The sequence below is a fragment of the Chrysochloris asiatica genome, unplaced genomic scaffold (assembly GCF_000296735.1).
Source record: "Chrysochloris asiatica unplaced genomic scaffold, ChrAsi1.0 scaffold00423, whole genome shotgun sequence".
Taxonomy (NCBI): Eukaryota; Metazoa; Chordata; class Mammalia; order Afrosoricida; family Chrysochloridae; genus Chrysochloris; species Chrysochloris asiatica.
The window spans coordinates 375,468-391,852 of NW_006408941.1; the positions used below are offsets into that span (position 1 = coordinate 375,468).

A 16,385-nucleotide genomic window follows, 5' to 3' on the forward strand; every position below is an offset into this window, starting at 1 on the left:
AATGCTGTATCTATCTTATTTGATTGTTCCTGTAGCACTTTTCTGACTTCTTCCTTATTTTTCTCAACTGCATTGTATAGTGTTTTGATATATTTTATAATCATTTTTCTGAATTCCTTCTCAGGTATTTCCAAAGCCTGCCCATTTTCCAGTATAGAGTGTAGGTCTCCTTCCAGCTCATTTGCCTCAGTCACTTTATCTCTGGGCATGTGCAGATATGGTCATCTGCTTCTGTTTTTTGGGCATCTTCAGGGGTAATCTGTGGACTTAATACTTAGATGAGTATGTCTTTTGGTATTTTTCATGCTTTCTGAATGCCTCCAGGTAGATGTGATCAGGATATGGGCTTCCCTTTTCACTCTTCTTTCTGAGAAGTTTCAAGATACCACTGTTGGTCATTTTGACATAACTTAGGATTTAATTTTCGGCCTATTTCCTCTTTTGTCTGCTTGTCCCGCCTCACAATCCCCGTTCAGGCCTTTTTTCTAGTTGTAAACAGCTGTGGCCATTTGGTTTTATTGGAAACTGTCTTTTTGAATTTCGAGGAGATCTGTGCACATGCATAGTAGAACCCTTTATGGTGGGGCTGGGGTGTCCACTAGCTCAGGCACCTCTATTGTCACCAGAATGGAGGTGCACAGACAGCAAGGGACCAATGAACAGATACCAAAAGAAAGGAAAGTCCACACCTTTATCTCAGTGGTTCTGCCAGCGTCTGTGGCTGCTCCGATCCTTTCCCTGCTTGGTCTCATACAAGATGGTGGCTCCTGGAGCAGCCAAGCGTCCTTGACTAGAAAACAATAGATTTCTTGCTTTGGCCACAAATTCCCCCAGCTGTGAGCCTTCCAACCTTCTAAATATTCCTTTATATGTGGTTCAGAGTTCTGGGAGCATCCCCTGAGCCTGCTTGGTTGGGTATTCTATGTTGTTGTTGGCAGAGCTCTTTACTTCACGTCCACCAGATCCACCATCTTGTTTGTTCTCCTTGTAAGTAGTTTTGAGAAAAGAATCTGAGCTAGATTCAAGAGGCCAGGCAGGGTTTCCCTGAGGTAATAAAGTGATTGGGGTCTGAAATGTTGACTAGTGGAGGAGGGAGGAAAGAAGGCTCCAGGCAGAAAGAACAGCCTGTACAAAAAGGCACTGTAGCAGGAATGAGCATGTCAAGTGCAGTGACATAATGGATGGAAGGTCAACGTGACTGTGGAGATGAAGGTAAAGATAGGGACCTGGGGGTGCATGCCCTTGTTCACCACCTTAAGGATTTTGATCTTTAATTTGAGAACAATGGAAAGCCCCTGAACTTTCTTAGTTGGTGGTGCTGGTGGTGGTTGTGTGAGCAACCCTGTATAAGGATTCCGAGGCTATCAGTCTTTATGGGAACAGAAAGCCTCATCTTCCTCCCACAGAGTGTCTGGTAGATTTGAACTGCTGACCTTGAGGTTAGCAGCCCAGCGTGTAACCCACTACACTACCAGAGCACCTCAAAATTTCTTAAGGGCAGGAAATGATAAGACCTTTTTTTAAAAAAAGGTCACTGCGATGTGGAGTAAGACTCTTGTAACCATGTATAAATATTTATTGAGTGATTGCTTCATGGACTGTTCTTGGAACACTGGAGAGATGTAGAGATAAGTGAGGGTCCTGCCCATGCAAAAATTCTCATAATGTGGAAAGAAATAGATTCCTTGGAGTTGTGCAGATTAAGTTCTTAGAGTGTTTCAAAGGAAGAAGTGATTAATTTCAACTGAAGAACCAAAGGCTTTCTAGAGAAGATAACATTTATACAGTTGACGTAGTTTGGATTTGGAAATGGGAAGATACAGGAGAGAGGGATTTCTGACAGAGAAAGCAGCATGTCTGAAGGCAGGAAACTGAGGAAGAGGGGGGGTCAGTAGATGAAGATAGAGTAGATAAAGATAAAACAGTAAGAGGTATAGCCAGCATTCAAGGCCCTCTAGAATTTGGACCATCCAAATAAGTTGTATAGAGCTTTAACAAAGGAATTGGTCAGTTTTAGCATCCCACTAGGCTTAAAATAAGCCATACCAGAGGTGGGAAATGGGGCACATCCTTGGGACCTGAGTGGAGCACATCCTTGGGACCTGAGATCCCTGCCCTAAACCTTGATCCAGGAGACAGAGAACTATGACACACGAGACAGTGAGAGCCTCCACCACAGGGAAACAGTGTCAACAGAGGCCACAGGACCAAGAGAGCAGTGTGAGACAGAGAGGTGGGCTTCCTGGCCCACAGAACCAAGAAAGCTGAGTGTCTTCAGATTGAGGTTTACTGGCAAGTAGGGTGTCTCTAGGCACTTAATCTACAAAGCTAAAAGAGCTTTGTAACACTTATCTGAGCAGAGTGGGGCCAGGCTGAGGGGTCTAGGTCAGGAGACAGGTGTGCCTGTGGGTACGGCTAAGAGAAGGCTGTCCTGATCAAAGAACAGTATCCTGAATATTTCTAATCCTGAATTGTGACTTTAATAATCCCCATAACTGTGAGTATTGTTTATGAATTTTGTTTGGCCATTGCAATTAGTTATCTGACCCAGCAGAGAAGTAGAGAGGGCTGTGGGAGGGATGGTTGCTGTTGGAATTGGTAAAAAGGTTCGAGAGTAAAGAGATAGGTCTGACCTCATATGAATTTGCTTGTGTTGTTGATTTTGATCGTCCTTCCCCCTTGGGAGGTTTGTTGTTGAGTGCCATCAAGTCGGTTCCGACTCATAGTGACCCTGTATAGGGTTTCTGAGGACCAGCTGGTGAGTTTGAACTGCCAACCTTGTAGTTCACAGTCCAGTGCTGATCCTGCAACATCAGAGAAGGTCAAACATCAACCTGTGCCATTTTTTCCCACCTTATCTCGCCCGTCTTTTCTGACCATGTTCTTAGGGTCTCCTTATATTGGCCAATAATAGGATAGCCAATAGTAACTCCAGACTTAAATCTTGCTCATTTAGTAACCATGTGTGTAAAGAAACACTTTTTCCCCATCAGTTCTAAGTAAAGTGCCAGAATTTAGTCTTAAATTGCCTTAGTTTGGGTCACACACTGACCCCTAAATCATTCACTTGACCAAAGAGTTTGCTGCTCCGGCTGGTCTAGGTCAAGTGCCCACTCCTACAACTGGAGAAGTGAATTCAGTCTCACAAGATGGCAAATCAACAGAGTGATGGTAGAAGAAGGTTGACTTCCCAAAGGAAAATAGGGACACTATTACCAGAGGGAAGGTTTTAGGATTGCATTTGGCTGCAAGTTGCAAAACGCCTGACTAATGATGACTTAAACAAAGAGGATTTAGTTTTCTCAAATAACAGAATGTCTGGAGAAAATCTCTGGCATTGAGTCAGCTGCTCAACCATATCATCAGAGAGCCCGCCTCACTCCTTCTTCCTGTTCTGCCATCCTTAGAGTGCTGGCTTTCGTTCTCATGCTTGGTCACAAGATGGCTGCCACAGCTCTAGAAATGGAATCTGCTTTTGAAGCAAAAAGAAAGAGCAAGAGTAAAATCTGTGTCTGTTCCTTTTCATTAGGAAAACAGAAGCTTTCCCAAAAAGTCCCAACAGACTTCTCATGGGTCATAACTGGGTAACATAAGCACCTCTAGTTCCAGAGGTGGCTGAGAAACCAAACATCTGGATTTCCAGCCTCTGTGGAGGGAGGCTACTTGGGTAAAGAAGGTTGGTTTTTCTGGAGGGTTCACTTTTATTAAATAAATTTGATTTTTTAGAACAGTTTTAGATGTACGGAAAAAATGCAAAGTTATTAACATCTTACATTGGTGTAGTTCATTTGTTACAATTAAGAACCGAAATTGTTCTCTTAAATGCTCACTCAGAAGTTAGAGCTGCAGGAAAAAAAAAAAGAACCGAAATTGGTACATTAAGATTCCTGGGTGGAGGATCCCTGGGTAGCATAAACAGTTAAGCACTGGACTACTAGCTGAAAGGTTGGTGATTTGAACCCACCTAGAAACTACTCAGAAGACGGGTCTCATGATGTTTCTGAAAGGTCACACCCACGAAACAGTTCTGCTCGGTACACGTGATGTCAAGGGCAATGAACAACACTGGTGTTAGTTGAATTAGTGTTGGGCCAACCAACCTGCAGTGTTCCCCACATGAATAAATATAAGAGAAGGTTAGAAAGGATAGATGTCCATTGCAAAGGCCAAACCAGAATATTATTATGTGGACTAACATCTTTAGGGTGTATCCATGTAAATGAATACATAGTAACTTTTAAGTTGGTGCCTAAGGATTTACATCACCAGCCTTTTGATGTTAGGTCCCTGGATGATATGTAGCTGTCTGTGTTTTATGCCCATTACCAGTTCTAGGACAAAAACTGGAGCTCTTAAATTGGATAAAGGAGGGACACATCAGCATAGGATTCCAGAATGTGGGCCTCCAAGCCTGAGAGAGCCTCACTGTCAGGTGTCTCCTTCCTTCCAGATTTTGGGGAATATCTCAGAATTCCAAAGAGTGGTCGAAGTGCTCCAGGACAACGTGGACTTTGATATTGATGTGAACGCCTCCGTGTTTGAAACTAACATCCGAGGTGAGGGCTGCCCTCTAGGACTTGGGGAAGAAAAGAGGATATGGAGTTTCCTCTGTGTGAACTGAGGGGTGGTAAATAGGGTCTTAAGCCTGACCTTGCTGGAGTACTTGGCCCAATCCAGTGAATGACAGAGAACTCTTCTTCCCTCACGGGGACTGGGGCAGGGAGTTCTCAGGATCCACCATCAGCTGCAGACGTGAAAGCAAGCAAGGGGCCAGAGGAAAAGGCTAGAAAGAAGTGTGTTGAAATCACTCATGTATTTAACACATATTTGGTACTAGACATATAGCAGTGAACAAGAAAGATATAATCCCTGCCTTTTTTGAGCTTATTGTCTAGGCAGAGCCATCTAGTAGAACTTTGTGTAGTAATGGAACTATTATATCTGTGTTGTCCAATATGGTAGTCATTTATAGCCTTGGAAACCCTTTACAGGGCTGTTACAACTCAGAACTGACTTGATGGCATACAGCCACCACCACCAGCCGTATGTGGCTGTTGAGTATTTGAAATGTGTCTGAGGATTTGAAATGTGTTGAGTATTTGAAATGGTCTGAGGATTGTCATGGCGCAGTGGTTAAGCGCTCAGCTGCTAGCCAAAATGTTGACAATTCAAACCCACCAGCTGTTCACGGGAGAAAGTTACAGCAGTCTGCTCTCATAAAAATTTGCAGTCTTGGAATCCTTGTGGGACGTTTCTGTACTGTTTATAATGCCTGTATGAATCAGAATCGATTTGACAGCAACAGGCTATTTTTTTTGTTTTGCTTTATTTTTAGTGTAATTGAAGAACTGAATTTTAAATTTTATTGATTTTCAATGAATTTGAATTTAAATATTCATAACTCTAGCTAGTGATTAACGTACTGGACAGTGCAAATCTAGGGCATTCGTCTATCAGGCTCCAGCTGATTCCTTGGAAGTGGGTACAATGCTTATTTGCTGTGAACCTTGAGACCAGTGGCTTAACAACTGTTAGCTGTGGATTACGGGGCTGTATTTTTTCCCCTTGTTTTGTTTATGTGTTCTACAGTGAAATCTGTACTGCACATATATGATAAATAAAAGTTAAAGAGAAGGGAGCAGTGGGACAGCATGGTATGAATTCCTGATTTAGGAATCATACTGCTGCTGTGTGACACAACTTCTGATTCCAGTTTGTCATCTGTGAAATGAAGATTGTTCTTATGCTTGTGTTTCTGGTATAACTATACTAATTTTTTTTTTTTTTTTCCTTTTTGGATGGTATTTGCCCAGGTTACATTTTATTTTCCATCTTTCTGTATTTTTATGTTTAGCTATATCTGGATGGTACAAATGCCGACTCGGCTACTAACCTGAAGGTTAGTGGTTCAAACCCACCCAAAGGCTCCTTGTAAGAAAGGTCTGGCACTCTGCTTCCAAAAGGTCTTGAAAGCCCTATTATGGAGCAGAGTTCTACTTTCTAACGTATGGAATTGCCATGTGATGAGATCAACTCAGTGGCAGCTGTTTTTGTTGTTGTTGTGTTTTAATATTCTATAATAAAATAGATGCACTAATACAGTGAATAATAACTCCACTTTCCCCACCCACCTACGTCTTGTGTGATAAAATAGAATGAGTGTGAGATTTGGAATCAGACAGACTCGTTCCTATACCTACTAGACAGGTGACTCAGAGCAAGTCAGTTTACCTTTCTGAGCCCAGGTCTCTTCATCTGAAGAGTTGGGCAGTGGAACCTACCTCATCAAGTTTTTAAGATGAAATGAAATAACATGTGGTTGTAGTGGTTACAAATCAAGCTGCAAATCTTAAGGTCAGCAGTTCAAAACCACCAGCTGCTCCACAGGACAAAGATGAAGCTTTCTGCTCCTGTAAAGACTTAACAGCCTCCGAAACCCTGTACAAGGTCACTATGGGTCGGAACCAACTCAACGGCACTTAACAACAACAATAACAACATTAGTATTATGTACCAGCTTAGTACCTGGTGCACAGTAAAGATTAAAGAAATATAATGGCTGCTATTCTAGTGACCCCCCAAGAAAGCACTGTCTAACTTCCCACTGCCAGCAACCCTGTAAAGGCTTTCCGAGACTGTAAATCTGTTTGGGAGCAGACAGCCTCATTGTTCTAAACTTCTTGTTGTTAATGCCGTCAAGCCAGCTGAAACTCATATGGACCCTGTGTAGCAGGGAGGCCTGCAAAATCATTTGGTCTGGCCCTGCCAATGCAACCAAAGTTCCAGCCATCACATTAGGAGTGAGTTAATTAAGTGTTTGACCAAATAAAGCAGGATAATTTTTAAGTTGATAATTTCATTCGGTCTGTAAATTATGTTATAAATTTTGGCCCATCTGGTGGTTAGAAGGCCCTCACCCTGTTTGGCAGAAAAAGTTTCCTCACCCCTGCTACATAGGGTTTCCAAGGAGCAGCTGGTGGATTTGAATCGCTAACCTTGTAGTTAGCAGTCCAGTGCTTATTCTACAGCACCACACCAGGACTCCTTTCTAAACTTAGCATTTTAAATGTGTGACGTTAAGGGTCTCCTATTTCACTTGGTGGCTCTACCCTCTAGTCACCCCCAACTGAGTGTTTGGGTTCTACTTGTACAAGGAAAGGATTGATTCCTTGGGACGCTGACACTTGCTTCTGGTGTTATCTGTAGTGGTAGGCGGCCTCCTGTCGGCTCACCTGCTGTCAAAGAAGGCTGGGGTGGAAGTAGAGGCTGGATGGCCCTGCTCTGGACCCCTACTGAGGATGGCTGAGGAGGCAGCCCGGAAACTCCTCCCAGGTAAGAGCTACACAGAGGTAGGGGAGAGATGAAGTCCAGCAGGCCCCAGAGACAAGGGTGGGAGTGTTGAATTCTCTCCTGATGTGTCTCACCGAAACATTGAGTATTTCTACTCCTAAGCCCACTGTGAAAATTAGGCAAGACCTGGGCATTTTGAGGGCTTGCTGAGCCCTGCCCTAGGATGGAAGAACTGACCACATTACTTTTTGAAGGCCCATCTGGTGGTTAGAAGGCCCTCACCCTGTTTGGAGTGAGCACTTTTGCTCCCTGCCAGCCCCACATACTCCTGTATAAAATGGCCCCAGGGAAGAGCCTTGGACTAAGCACTAGGAGTCCTGGGTTCTAGACTCAGCTCTGCTAGTCAACATCTTGACCAAGTCACTCTTTCTCCCCACCATCAGTTTCCTCATCTTTCAGATGGGAAATCATTATTACAGCCTCCTTGTCTCATAGGTTACTGAGAGGCTAAAATGAAGTCAGAGAGGAGAAGATACTTGGGAAGCCTCAAGCAGGATTGAAATGAGGGGGGTTTGTTTTGTGGCGATGCTGTGTCCAGGGCTGCAGGCCAAACCTCAGTGTGTTTGTCTGCTGGGGCAGTCTGCTGGGCTCAGCAGCATAGACTGGACACTGTGTTCCCATCAGGGTGTGGCAGAGGCTCTAAGGGCTGCTCACACCCAAACACGTCATGCTGTGCTTTCCACCAGCATCTCAGCCACCTCGCTTTTCCCTTTCCATTCTGTACTTGTCTCTCATGTTCAGGGAAGAACTAAGGAAAGTGAGCAGCATGGGTTCAGGTCTCACTTATGGCTCATGGCCTGAGTATCTCCTTACAAGCATCATGTCCTTTGTGATTCACCCCTAAAGGGATGGTTGCTCCCTTGTTTTGCTGTTGTTGTCATCATTTAAAAAAAAAAAAATCATATTGAGAAATACTCATGCTGAAAAGTGCACAGGATATGATTATAAAGCAATCAACAGTGTAGCTACATTCGGGTCAAGAAGTGTTTGTCATTCTCTTCCTTTTTAACACTGCCTGACTTTTCTAAGATATTCCTTTGAGCCCTTATTGATTATGACTCACATGCTCCTTGTTTGCTACTGAGCCCAACCAGACAGCAAGTTTCTCTTTTGCAGCAGACGGAGTTGCTGAACCTTGTGGTTCTTTGACATTTTGTCCAAGAGAGGACATCTCTGCTTCTAGCTAGTTATTGTGTTCCTTACCTTGAAGTGGGAGGCACTGGAGTGGCACAAGAAGAGGCAGCTGTTCACACTCCAGCCAGGTCTGACTCTCTCTGCGTGACCTGTGACTGAGTCGCTGTTCCAAACCACACTAAGCCCATAGCATTTTCAAGGCTAAAGTCTTTATGGGAGCAGATTGCCAACTTTTTCTTCCTCAGAATTATTGATGGATTCGAGCCATTGACCTTTCAGTTAGCTGTCAAGAGCTTAACTGTTGCATTACCAGGTCTTCTTCACTCTGTACAGGCATCACTTTCTCTACCGAAGCTGAGGGTTGGACTACCAGTAGCACATACACTTTAAAAAAAAAAAAAATGTTTAAGGATCCCTGGTGATGCAGTGAATTATGCATTGAGCTTCTAATCACAAGGTCAGCGGTTCAAACCCCTCAGCTGCTCCATGGGGGGGAAGATGAGGCTGTCTGCACCTATAAAAATTTACAGTCTTGGAATCCTTTAAGGAGAAGTTCTGTTCTGTCCTATAGGGTCACTATGAGTCGGAATCGACTCAATGACAGTGGATTTGGTTGGAAACTATTTAAGGTAGGAATTGCAAACTGGTTCCCATGGGGACCTGCAGATGTATTTTCTGCTCTGTAACATCGGGCTAACCAAGACTTGGAATTGACTCCGAGTCAACTTTGAGGCCCTCCAGTTGTGATTTCTATCCTACTCTGGTTCAGACTTGACCCTCTTTCCCTTTCAGTGACCTCAGTGCCTAGCATGTCACCCAGGAAATAAAGAAGGAAGTGCTGTCTGAGGCCTCAGACTTTGGGCCTCTACTGAAACCATTCCTACCTCCCGGTTCCTAAATTTGCCATTGTTCAGCCTTTCAGACTCCTACGGGAATGCCATATGGGACAGTGAACCTGCTTCACGGCGTGAACCCGGGAGAGACCCCAGTCACCTGTACAGCAGGGATTGGGACCTTCATTGTAGAATTTGCCACCCTAAGCAGCCTCACTGGTGACCCTGTGTTTGAAGATGTGGCCAGAGTGGCCCTGACGCGCCTCTGGGAGAGCCGGTCAGATATCGGACTGGTAAGTGAGCAGCCGCCCTTCCTGTTTGAGTCAAGTCTACCACTTTGGCCCCTGCTTTTAAGGCCCATGCTATGAGCAACAAGTTGCAATCCAGCCAAGGGAAACTTAGGGTGACCTCAGGAGTGGTCTCAGGCCACAAAAATAGACCAAGCTTCCAGTGAAAGTTTGGGCACAGAAAGGGAGTGTGAGAACACATCCCCTAGCATGGAGAAGAGGACTGCTGTAAGCTTTAGCTCTGTAAGCGTTTCTGATTTCTAGGCAGGGTCAAATTGAAACACATCATCAGCGGTTATAGCCTACCAGCCGCTCCTTGTAAACCCTATACAGGGCTGCTGTGAGTCAAAACCGACTCTAGGACACTTAAAAACAACAACAGGTTGTATGCATTTTGCCCTTGACTTAGCAGGAGACCCTCTATAGTCAATCCTGTCTGGCCCTCATTTTTTAGTGTTTGTGTTTGCAAAACTGTTTTCATTGGAGAGTGTGAGAGAAGTCGAATGGCTATGGCAGCTGAAAAATATGGTTTCTGGTCGATTAAATTTAGGGAATGCTACGTATAGCATCCTTTTTATAGAGCGCCAATGAATATGAACAGATTAAAGGTTATGATATCCCATCATAAAGATAGAAATTGGCTGTGGCTTAACTCATCATTTCCCAAATTTATTTGATCCTAGAGCTTCCTTTTCTCCTATTAATTAATCTTTGGAAACTGATCACACTTTGGACTGGATGAACTCTCAGGCTGGTTTCAGCTCCTTCTGGGAAAGGGGACTTTTCTTGCTGAACTCAAACCAACACAGAACAGAGAAGAGCTATTTCTTTGGTTGAGCACCAGATGATATAATCAGCTTTCATGAGTTGATACCCAGTTCCTCTCCTTCGAAACAACCACTCTTGCCAGTGGGTAATTTATGGACATATGTAAAATACGTTTTTTATCTTTAGCACTGGAATCACATTTAGAGTGCTGAGAAGTTTTAGAAGTCTGAAACAGCAAATTCTTATCTCCTATCACTCACTCAAAGGAGCTCTGGTAGCGTAGTGGTTACGAATTGGGCTGCGAACCTTAAGGTCAGCAGTTCGAAACTACCAGCCGCTCCGCGGGAGAAAGATGAGGCTTTCTACTCCCATAAAGATTTACACCCTTGGAAACCCTGTACAGGGTCGCTATGGGTCGGAACCGACTCGATGGCACTTCACTACTACTACACTATCACTCACTCACTGTCACTGTAGACAGCATGTAAGCACTTCGGATTATTTTTCTTTTTTAGTTCTGTCCAATGTGTTTAATTTAATCAGCATAAATGTGCATAAGATACCTCTCCATCTATAGGGGTGCAGGAGGGCTGATGGTGGGCCTGCTCATCTCACCTCTGTGTCTCACTTCCAGCTTTGTCCCCTCTTAGCCTGCATGTCCTTCCAAGAAGGACCAGTATGCCAGCTGGCATCTTACTAGATAGCCTGGAGAGTGGGGATGGTTTTCTTTGGCTTTGAACCCTCCAATGAGACCACTTGTTCCTCTCCCAGGTTGGAAACCACATCGACGTAATCACTGGCAAGTGGGTGGCCCAGGATGCGGGCATCGGGGCTGGTGTGGATTCCTACTTTGAGTACCTGGTGAAAGGAGCCATTCTGCTTCAGGATAAGAATCTTATGGCCATGTTCCTAGGTAAGAAGGACAAGGCAAGGGGCCTTTACCATGATTTTTCCTGCTGACATGTGGTTGCTTTGTTTTTGTTTTCAATTGCTCCCAAGTGCCTACTGAATCATTTTTCTGAATACCCAAATCTGCATTCAAAGGACTTACACTGTGTACTTGAAGTCCACTACACTTCTTTATGCCTTCTTACAATAGCTATATTCTCTGTACGTGGCCCTGGATTTATTATCTCTTGACCATTGCACATGATATTTCTTTTGCTTAGATACCTTTTCTTCTGTCTCCATGTGTCTACATTCCATCCACCCTTCAAGGCCCAGCTTAAATGTTCCCGTGTCCAGAAAGTAGTTGATCCTTCCTCAGCATTTAGGACCTTCAGCATCTGCCTTGCAGTAGTTGTCAACAACCACAACTCTGCCATTTGAGTGCAAAATCGAATTCTTACTCACCTTCATATTTCCCACGGTGCTTTGTATGAGATAGGGTGTAGATTAATGTTTGTAGAATAAACACATTCTGTCCTCCAGATGCTTAGACACTGATAGTAATAATAATGTATTAAGAACTTGTTGGATACCGAATAATAATTATTGTTATAGTTAACATTCATTTATTCAGCACGTATGTATTGAGCGAGTATACATTGTGTGCCAAGCACTGTGCCAAATGCTAAATATGGTTTATTTTCATTAATCCTTACCACACAACTTAAAATTATCTAGTTCATTTATATATGTGCATGTATGGTACTTGGTTCAGTCATTTGAAATTTATTGAATATATACCATGTACTGCTCTAGTTCTGGAGACCCATCAATGAACAGAACAAAATCCCAGCCCTCAAGTAGTTTATAACCTAAGGGGAAGGTACAAGTTCAAGTTCCCACTAGAAAGTGAGCTCTATAAGGACTAGACTTTGTATTGTTTGCCACTGCCTAGTGTTCAGCAAATGTTTGTTGAGTGAATGAATCACTGGGTGAATGAACACCCTCATGAGTTAGATGATGTTTTCCATTTTATAGATAATAAGACTGAGACTCCAGAGAGAAAAATTTGCACAAGATTACTTACATCTAGCAAGTTGTAAAACTGGACCTGAGAGTTTGACTCTAGAGTCCTTGCTTTTTCCTTTGTACTTCATTGTATCTTACTTTGCTTTGAGGTCAGATGATAGGACAGTCTTGCAAAAGTGTAAGCCAATGTTGACAAGGCCTGCCTTTGGTTTCCTTAACCACTGACCTGACCATTATCCCTTCTCCTCCCCTGCAGAGTATAACAGAGCCATTCGGAATTACACCCGCTTCGATGACTGGTACCTGTGGGTGCAGATGTACAAGGGAACTGTGTCCATGCCGGTCTTCCAATCCTTGGAGGCCTACTGGCCTGGTCTTCAGGTAGGAATGATCAGAAAAGGTAGTCATTATTTTAAGTGACAAATCAATTCATTCTGATATAAGTATAAGTCAAAAAAAGATACTTCCATTGGTTGCATACTCTATGTTGGAGAGGTGGGTTGGAGGTGGAAGAGGATCTTGTAGTGAATTAGACAGATTTAAGATTTGGCCAGACTGTTTTACAAGGGTAGCTTTAAGGTGACAGGAACTGAGCTTCCAGTTTAGTTAAAATGAGGTAGCCAGTGTCTTCCAGGCTGGGTAGTAACAGTCTGGCAACAGCTGCCTTCCCACTAAACATTCCTGTGAAATCTTGTTCTTGACAGTGGATCTGAAAGGGGGCAGGAGGGCAAATCATGCTGCTCTGCCTGCCATCATTATTTTTTCTCCATTACACAGTCAAATAGAGATGTTTCTGGAAGACACTGAGAGACGAAGTAGCCCACCCCCTAACCCATTACTATGGATTTGAATCTGACTCATAGTGACTCTACTGAACAGAGTAAAATACCCCACAGGATTCCCAAGTCTATAAATTTTTATGGAAACAGACTGCCACATCTTTCTCCCATGGAGCCATTGGTGGGTTAGCAGCCAAGTGCTTTACCCACAGTGAAACTGTGACTCCTTAAAATAAAGTATATCTATTCAATGGACTATATGTAGCTGTATTTAAAAAAGTAAAACTGATCTATATGTATTGGTAAAGAATGAGCTCCAAGATATATTTAGTGGAAACAAAAAATGCAAAAGAATAAGCATATCAACTTCCGGTTTGGGCTATGGCAGCGAAAACCAGGTAGGGTACGCTCTGGTGAGAAGGGAGGAGGATCTCACAAAGGAAGCACTCACAGAACAACTCCAGAGCTCCAGATCTACCATAAGATCCAGGATGTCAGTTTCCCGCACTCACAAGTGAAAAAATCACGACATTAAGGAAAATACTGTGAGTTAGGAATCTGGAGATGGGACTCCCTCGGTGTCTACCCCACCCTGGTAGAGTTTAGAGGGCGGGCTTAAAGCCAGTCCGGCTCAGAAAACCAAGCTAAAAGCTGTGGAGAGGCATCTGCAAAAATAAAAATAAAAATAAGACGTGGGAGACTACACATTTCTCCCTCTTTCTCCCTGTCCCATCTTCATTGCTCAGCCTGGACATTAGGCAGGACAGTCTTCCCATGGTACAGAGAGAGGGAGCTTGGCGGCGACTTATGACATCACCCGCGGAGCCACAGACCTAGAAGTTTCCCCAGCAGGACCCTTCGCAGCGGTGCACTAGGGAGTAGGTTCCAACTCCAGACGACCCTGTGTGGGGTTTCCGGGGCTATGGGTCTATGCGGGAGTGGAGCACCTTGCCTTTCTCCCACGGTGAGCCTGGTGGTTTCAAGCTGCTGATCTTGCAGTTCGTGGCCCATTCATGGCTGCTGCTCTGCCCAAGCTCCCTGTGCAGGACCAATTCAAAGTAATTTGTAAAACCACAGCATAAAACGACTCAACCATCCCGAGAATTGTGCTATACACATGCAGATACCTAACTGACCTTTAGAGACAAAAATAGTGGACAATCTTTCTCCCATTAACTCCCCAATATCTACCTGTGTACCTCTACTGTAGTGACTAGAGAGAGGAGAGGCCTGAGACAGTGGATACTCCACCTCTGCTGGATGCTTCTAATTGCATACACACTGACAGTGTAGCTCGGGACAGTTGACCACAGCTTCATTTCTGTTCCAAAGTGGTGATTTTTGTCTGTGTATTTATATTACTTTTGCTTTTGGTCCTTTTGATCACACATCTTTGCTGGAGGTGGGAGTTTTTTCTCCCTATGTTACCCAAGAAGAGACAGCAATTGTGGCCATATAGCCAAGCTATAAGCATACCCCATAATATTCCACTACTGAGACAAAAGCCAACAACATCCACTAAGCATTACATGTGAAAAGGGAAGCCTATCTCCTGATCATATTCACCAGGAGATACCCAGTAACCTTAACAACATATAACAAACATTCACTTAAGCTTTAAAAAACAAAACAAAAAATACTTAACTATCATGATGAACAAAAGGCAACAATTGATATCGAAACATGTCCAAAAACAGAAGAAAGTAGCTGATGCAAATTAGCTGGAGACAGACAAAGGCTTTCTAGAGGAGGAAGAGCAGGTTTTGGATATGCCTGAGAAATAATTCAGAAGAATGATATGGAAACAAATTCAAATGCTCCAAAAAGGGGTGGAGGAAAACAAGGAAGAAGTAAGGAAAGTACTACAGGAGCAATCAAATAAGATTGATACAGCATTAGAAACAATTCAAAACCTGCAAAAAGATGTTCAGATGATCAATAATAAGATATCAGAAATGGACAATATGCTGAAATAGGAAAGGAGCAGAATAGAAAAGATGGAAGCAGGAACTAGTGAGCTGGAAGTCAAATCTCTCAATACTGCTAAGATAGAAGAGCAAGCAGATAAAAGGATAAAAAAATCTGAAGAGAGTCTATGATTCATGCTGGATAACATAAAGAGGAACAACTTAAGAATTATTGGCATTCTGGAACAGGAAGAATCAGAGAAGTTCACAGAGGAGATAGTTGAAGAGCTTCTGGAAGAAAATTTCCCTAACATCTTGAAAGATGAGAAGATAGACATTCAAGAAGCTGAACATACCCCAGGAAGGATAGACCCCAATAGAAAGTCAACAAAACATATAATAATCAAGTTCTCCAAAATCAAAGACAAGGAAAGAATACTAAAAGTGTCCAGAGAGAAGAGAAATGTCACTTATAAAGGCAAGCAAATTAGATTAAGCTCTGACTATTCCTAACAAACCATGCAGGCAGGAAGGCAATGGGGAGACATATACAAAGCCCTACAAGAAAAAAACTTATCAGCCAAGAATCATCTATCCAGCAAAACTATCAATAAAATATGATGGTGAGATCAAGACATTCCACGATAAACAGAATCTGAGAGATTTTATCAAAACCAACCCAGCACTTCAAAACATCTTAAAGGGAGTTCTGTGGACTGAAAACCAACAAGAACAGACAACAAGCAGAGATTGACAGGCATGACAACACCACCTGGAACTCAGTCAACAGATAGCAGAGTCCAGAACAGAACAAGACTACAACAACAAACTCAAAGGTGCTGGGAGGTCAACCGAAGATCAAAATTATATCAATGTCAAAGAAGGGACAAATGTAGCAACAGAGACCCAGGTGGTAAGGATGTTAGGTAAATTACAGGATACAATGGATTCTCTTAAATAGAGAGAAAAGTTAGTAGACTATAAGGTAACCCCAAAGAAAGTTAATACTTCACAACATCATAAAAATGAATTTCCAAGCAGAAGAAGCAAACATGAAAACTAAAAAGAAACCGACAAGAAATAGCACAAAAAACACAAACCCAACACAAGATGGCATGCAGAACAAAAGAACGAACAGCACCACCAAAAAAGTAACATAATGGCAGCAATTAATCCATACCTATCTCTGGTAACGTAGTGGTTACAAATCAGGCTGCGAACCTCAAGGTCAGCAGTTCGAAACTACCAGCTGTTCCACAAGAGAAAGATGAGGTTTTCTGCTCCTGTAAAGATTTATAGCCTCGGAAATCCTCCACAGGGTCTCTATGATTCGGAACTGACTCCATGACACATAACAACAACAGCATCGATAATTACATTGAATGTCAATGGATTGAATGCACCAGTGAA

The 16,385-nt window shown here is 43.1% G+C and overlaps 1 protein-coding gene across 2 annotated transcripts in view; it reads left to right on the plus strand.

Moving 5' to 3' along the window:
• Positions 1–16,385, plus strand: part of EDEM2 (ER degradation enhancer, mannosidase alpha-like 2) — a 42,113-nt gene that overhangs the window by 7,010 nt on the left and 18,718 nt on the right. For both annotated transcript variants that reach the window (XM_006876870.1, XM_006876869.1), the window contains 5 exons: positions 4,451–4,556; positions 7,207–7,332; positions 9,399–9,610; positions 11,144–11,285; positions 12,546–12,670. In XM_006876870.1, coding sequence (XP_006876932.1) covers positions 4,451–4,556; positions 7,207–7,332; positions 9,399–9,610; positions 11,144–11,285; positions 12,546–12,670 — 711 coding nt within the window. The remainder of the gene's footprint in view (positions 1–4,450; positions 4,557–7,206; positions 7,333–9,398; positions 9,611–11,143; positions 11,286–12,545; positions 12,671–16,385) is intronic.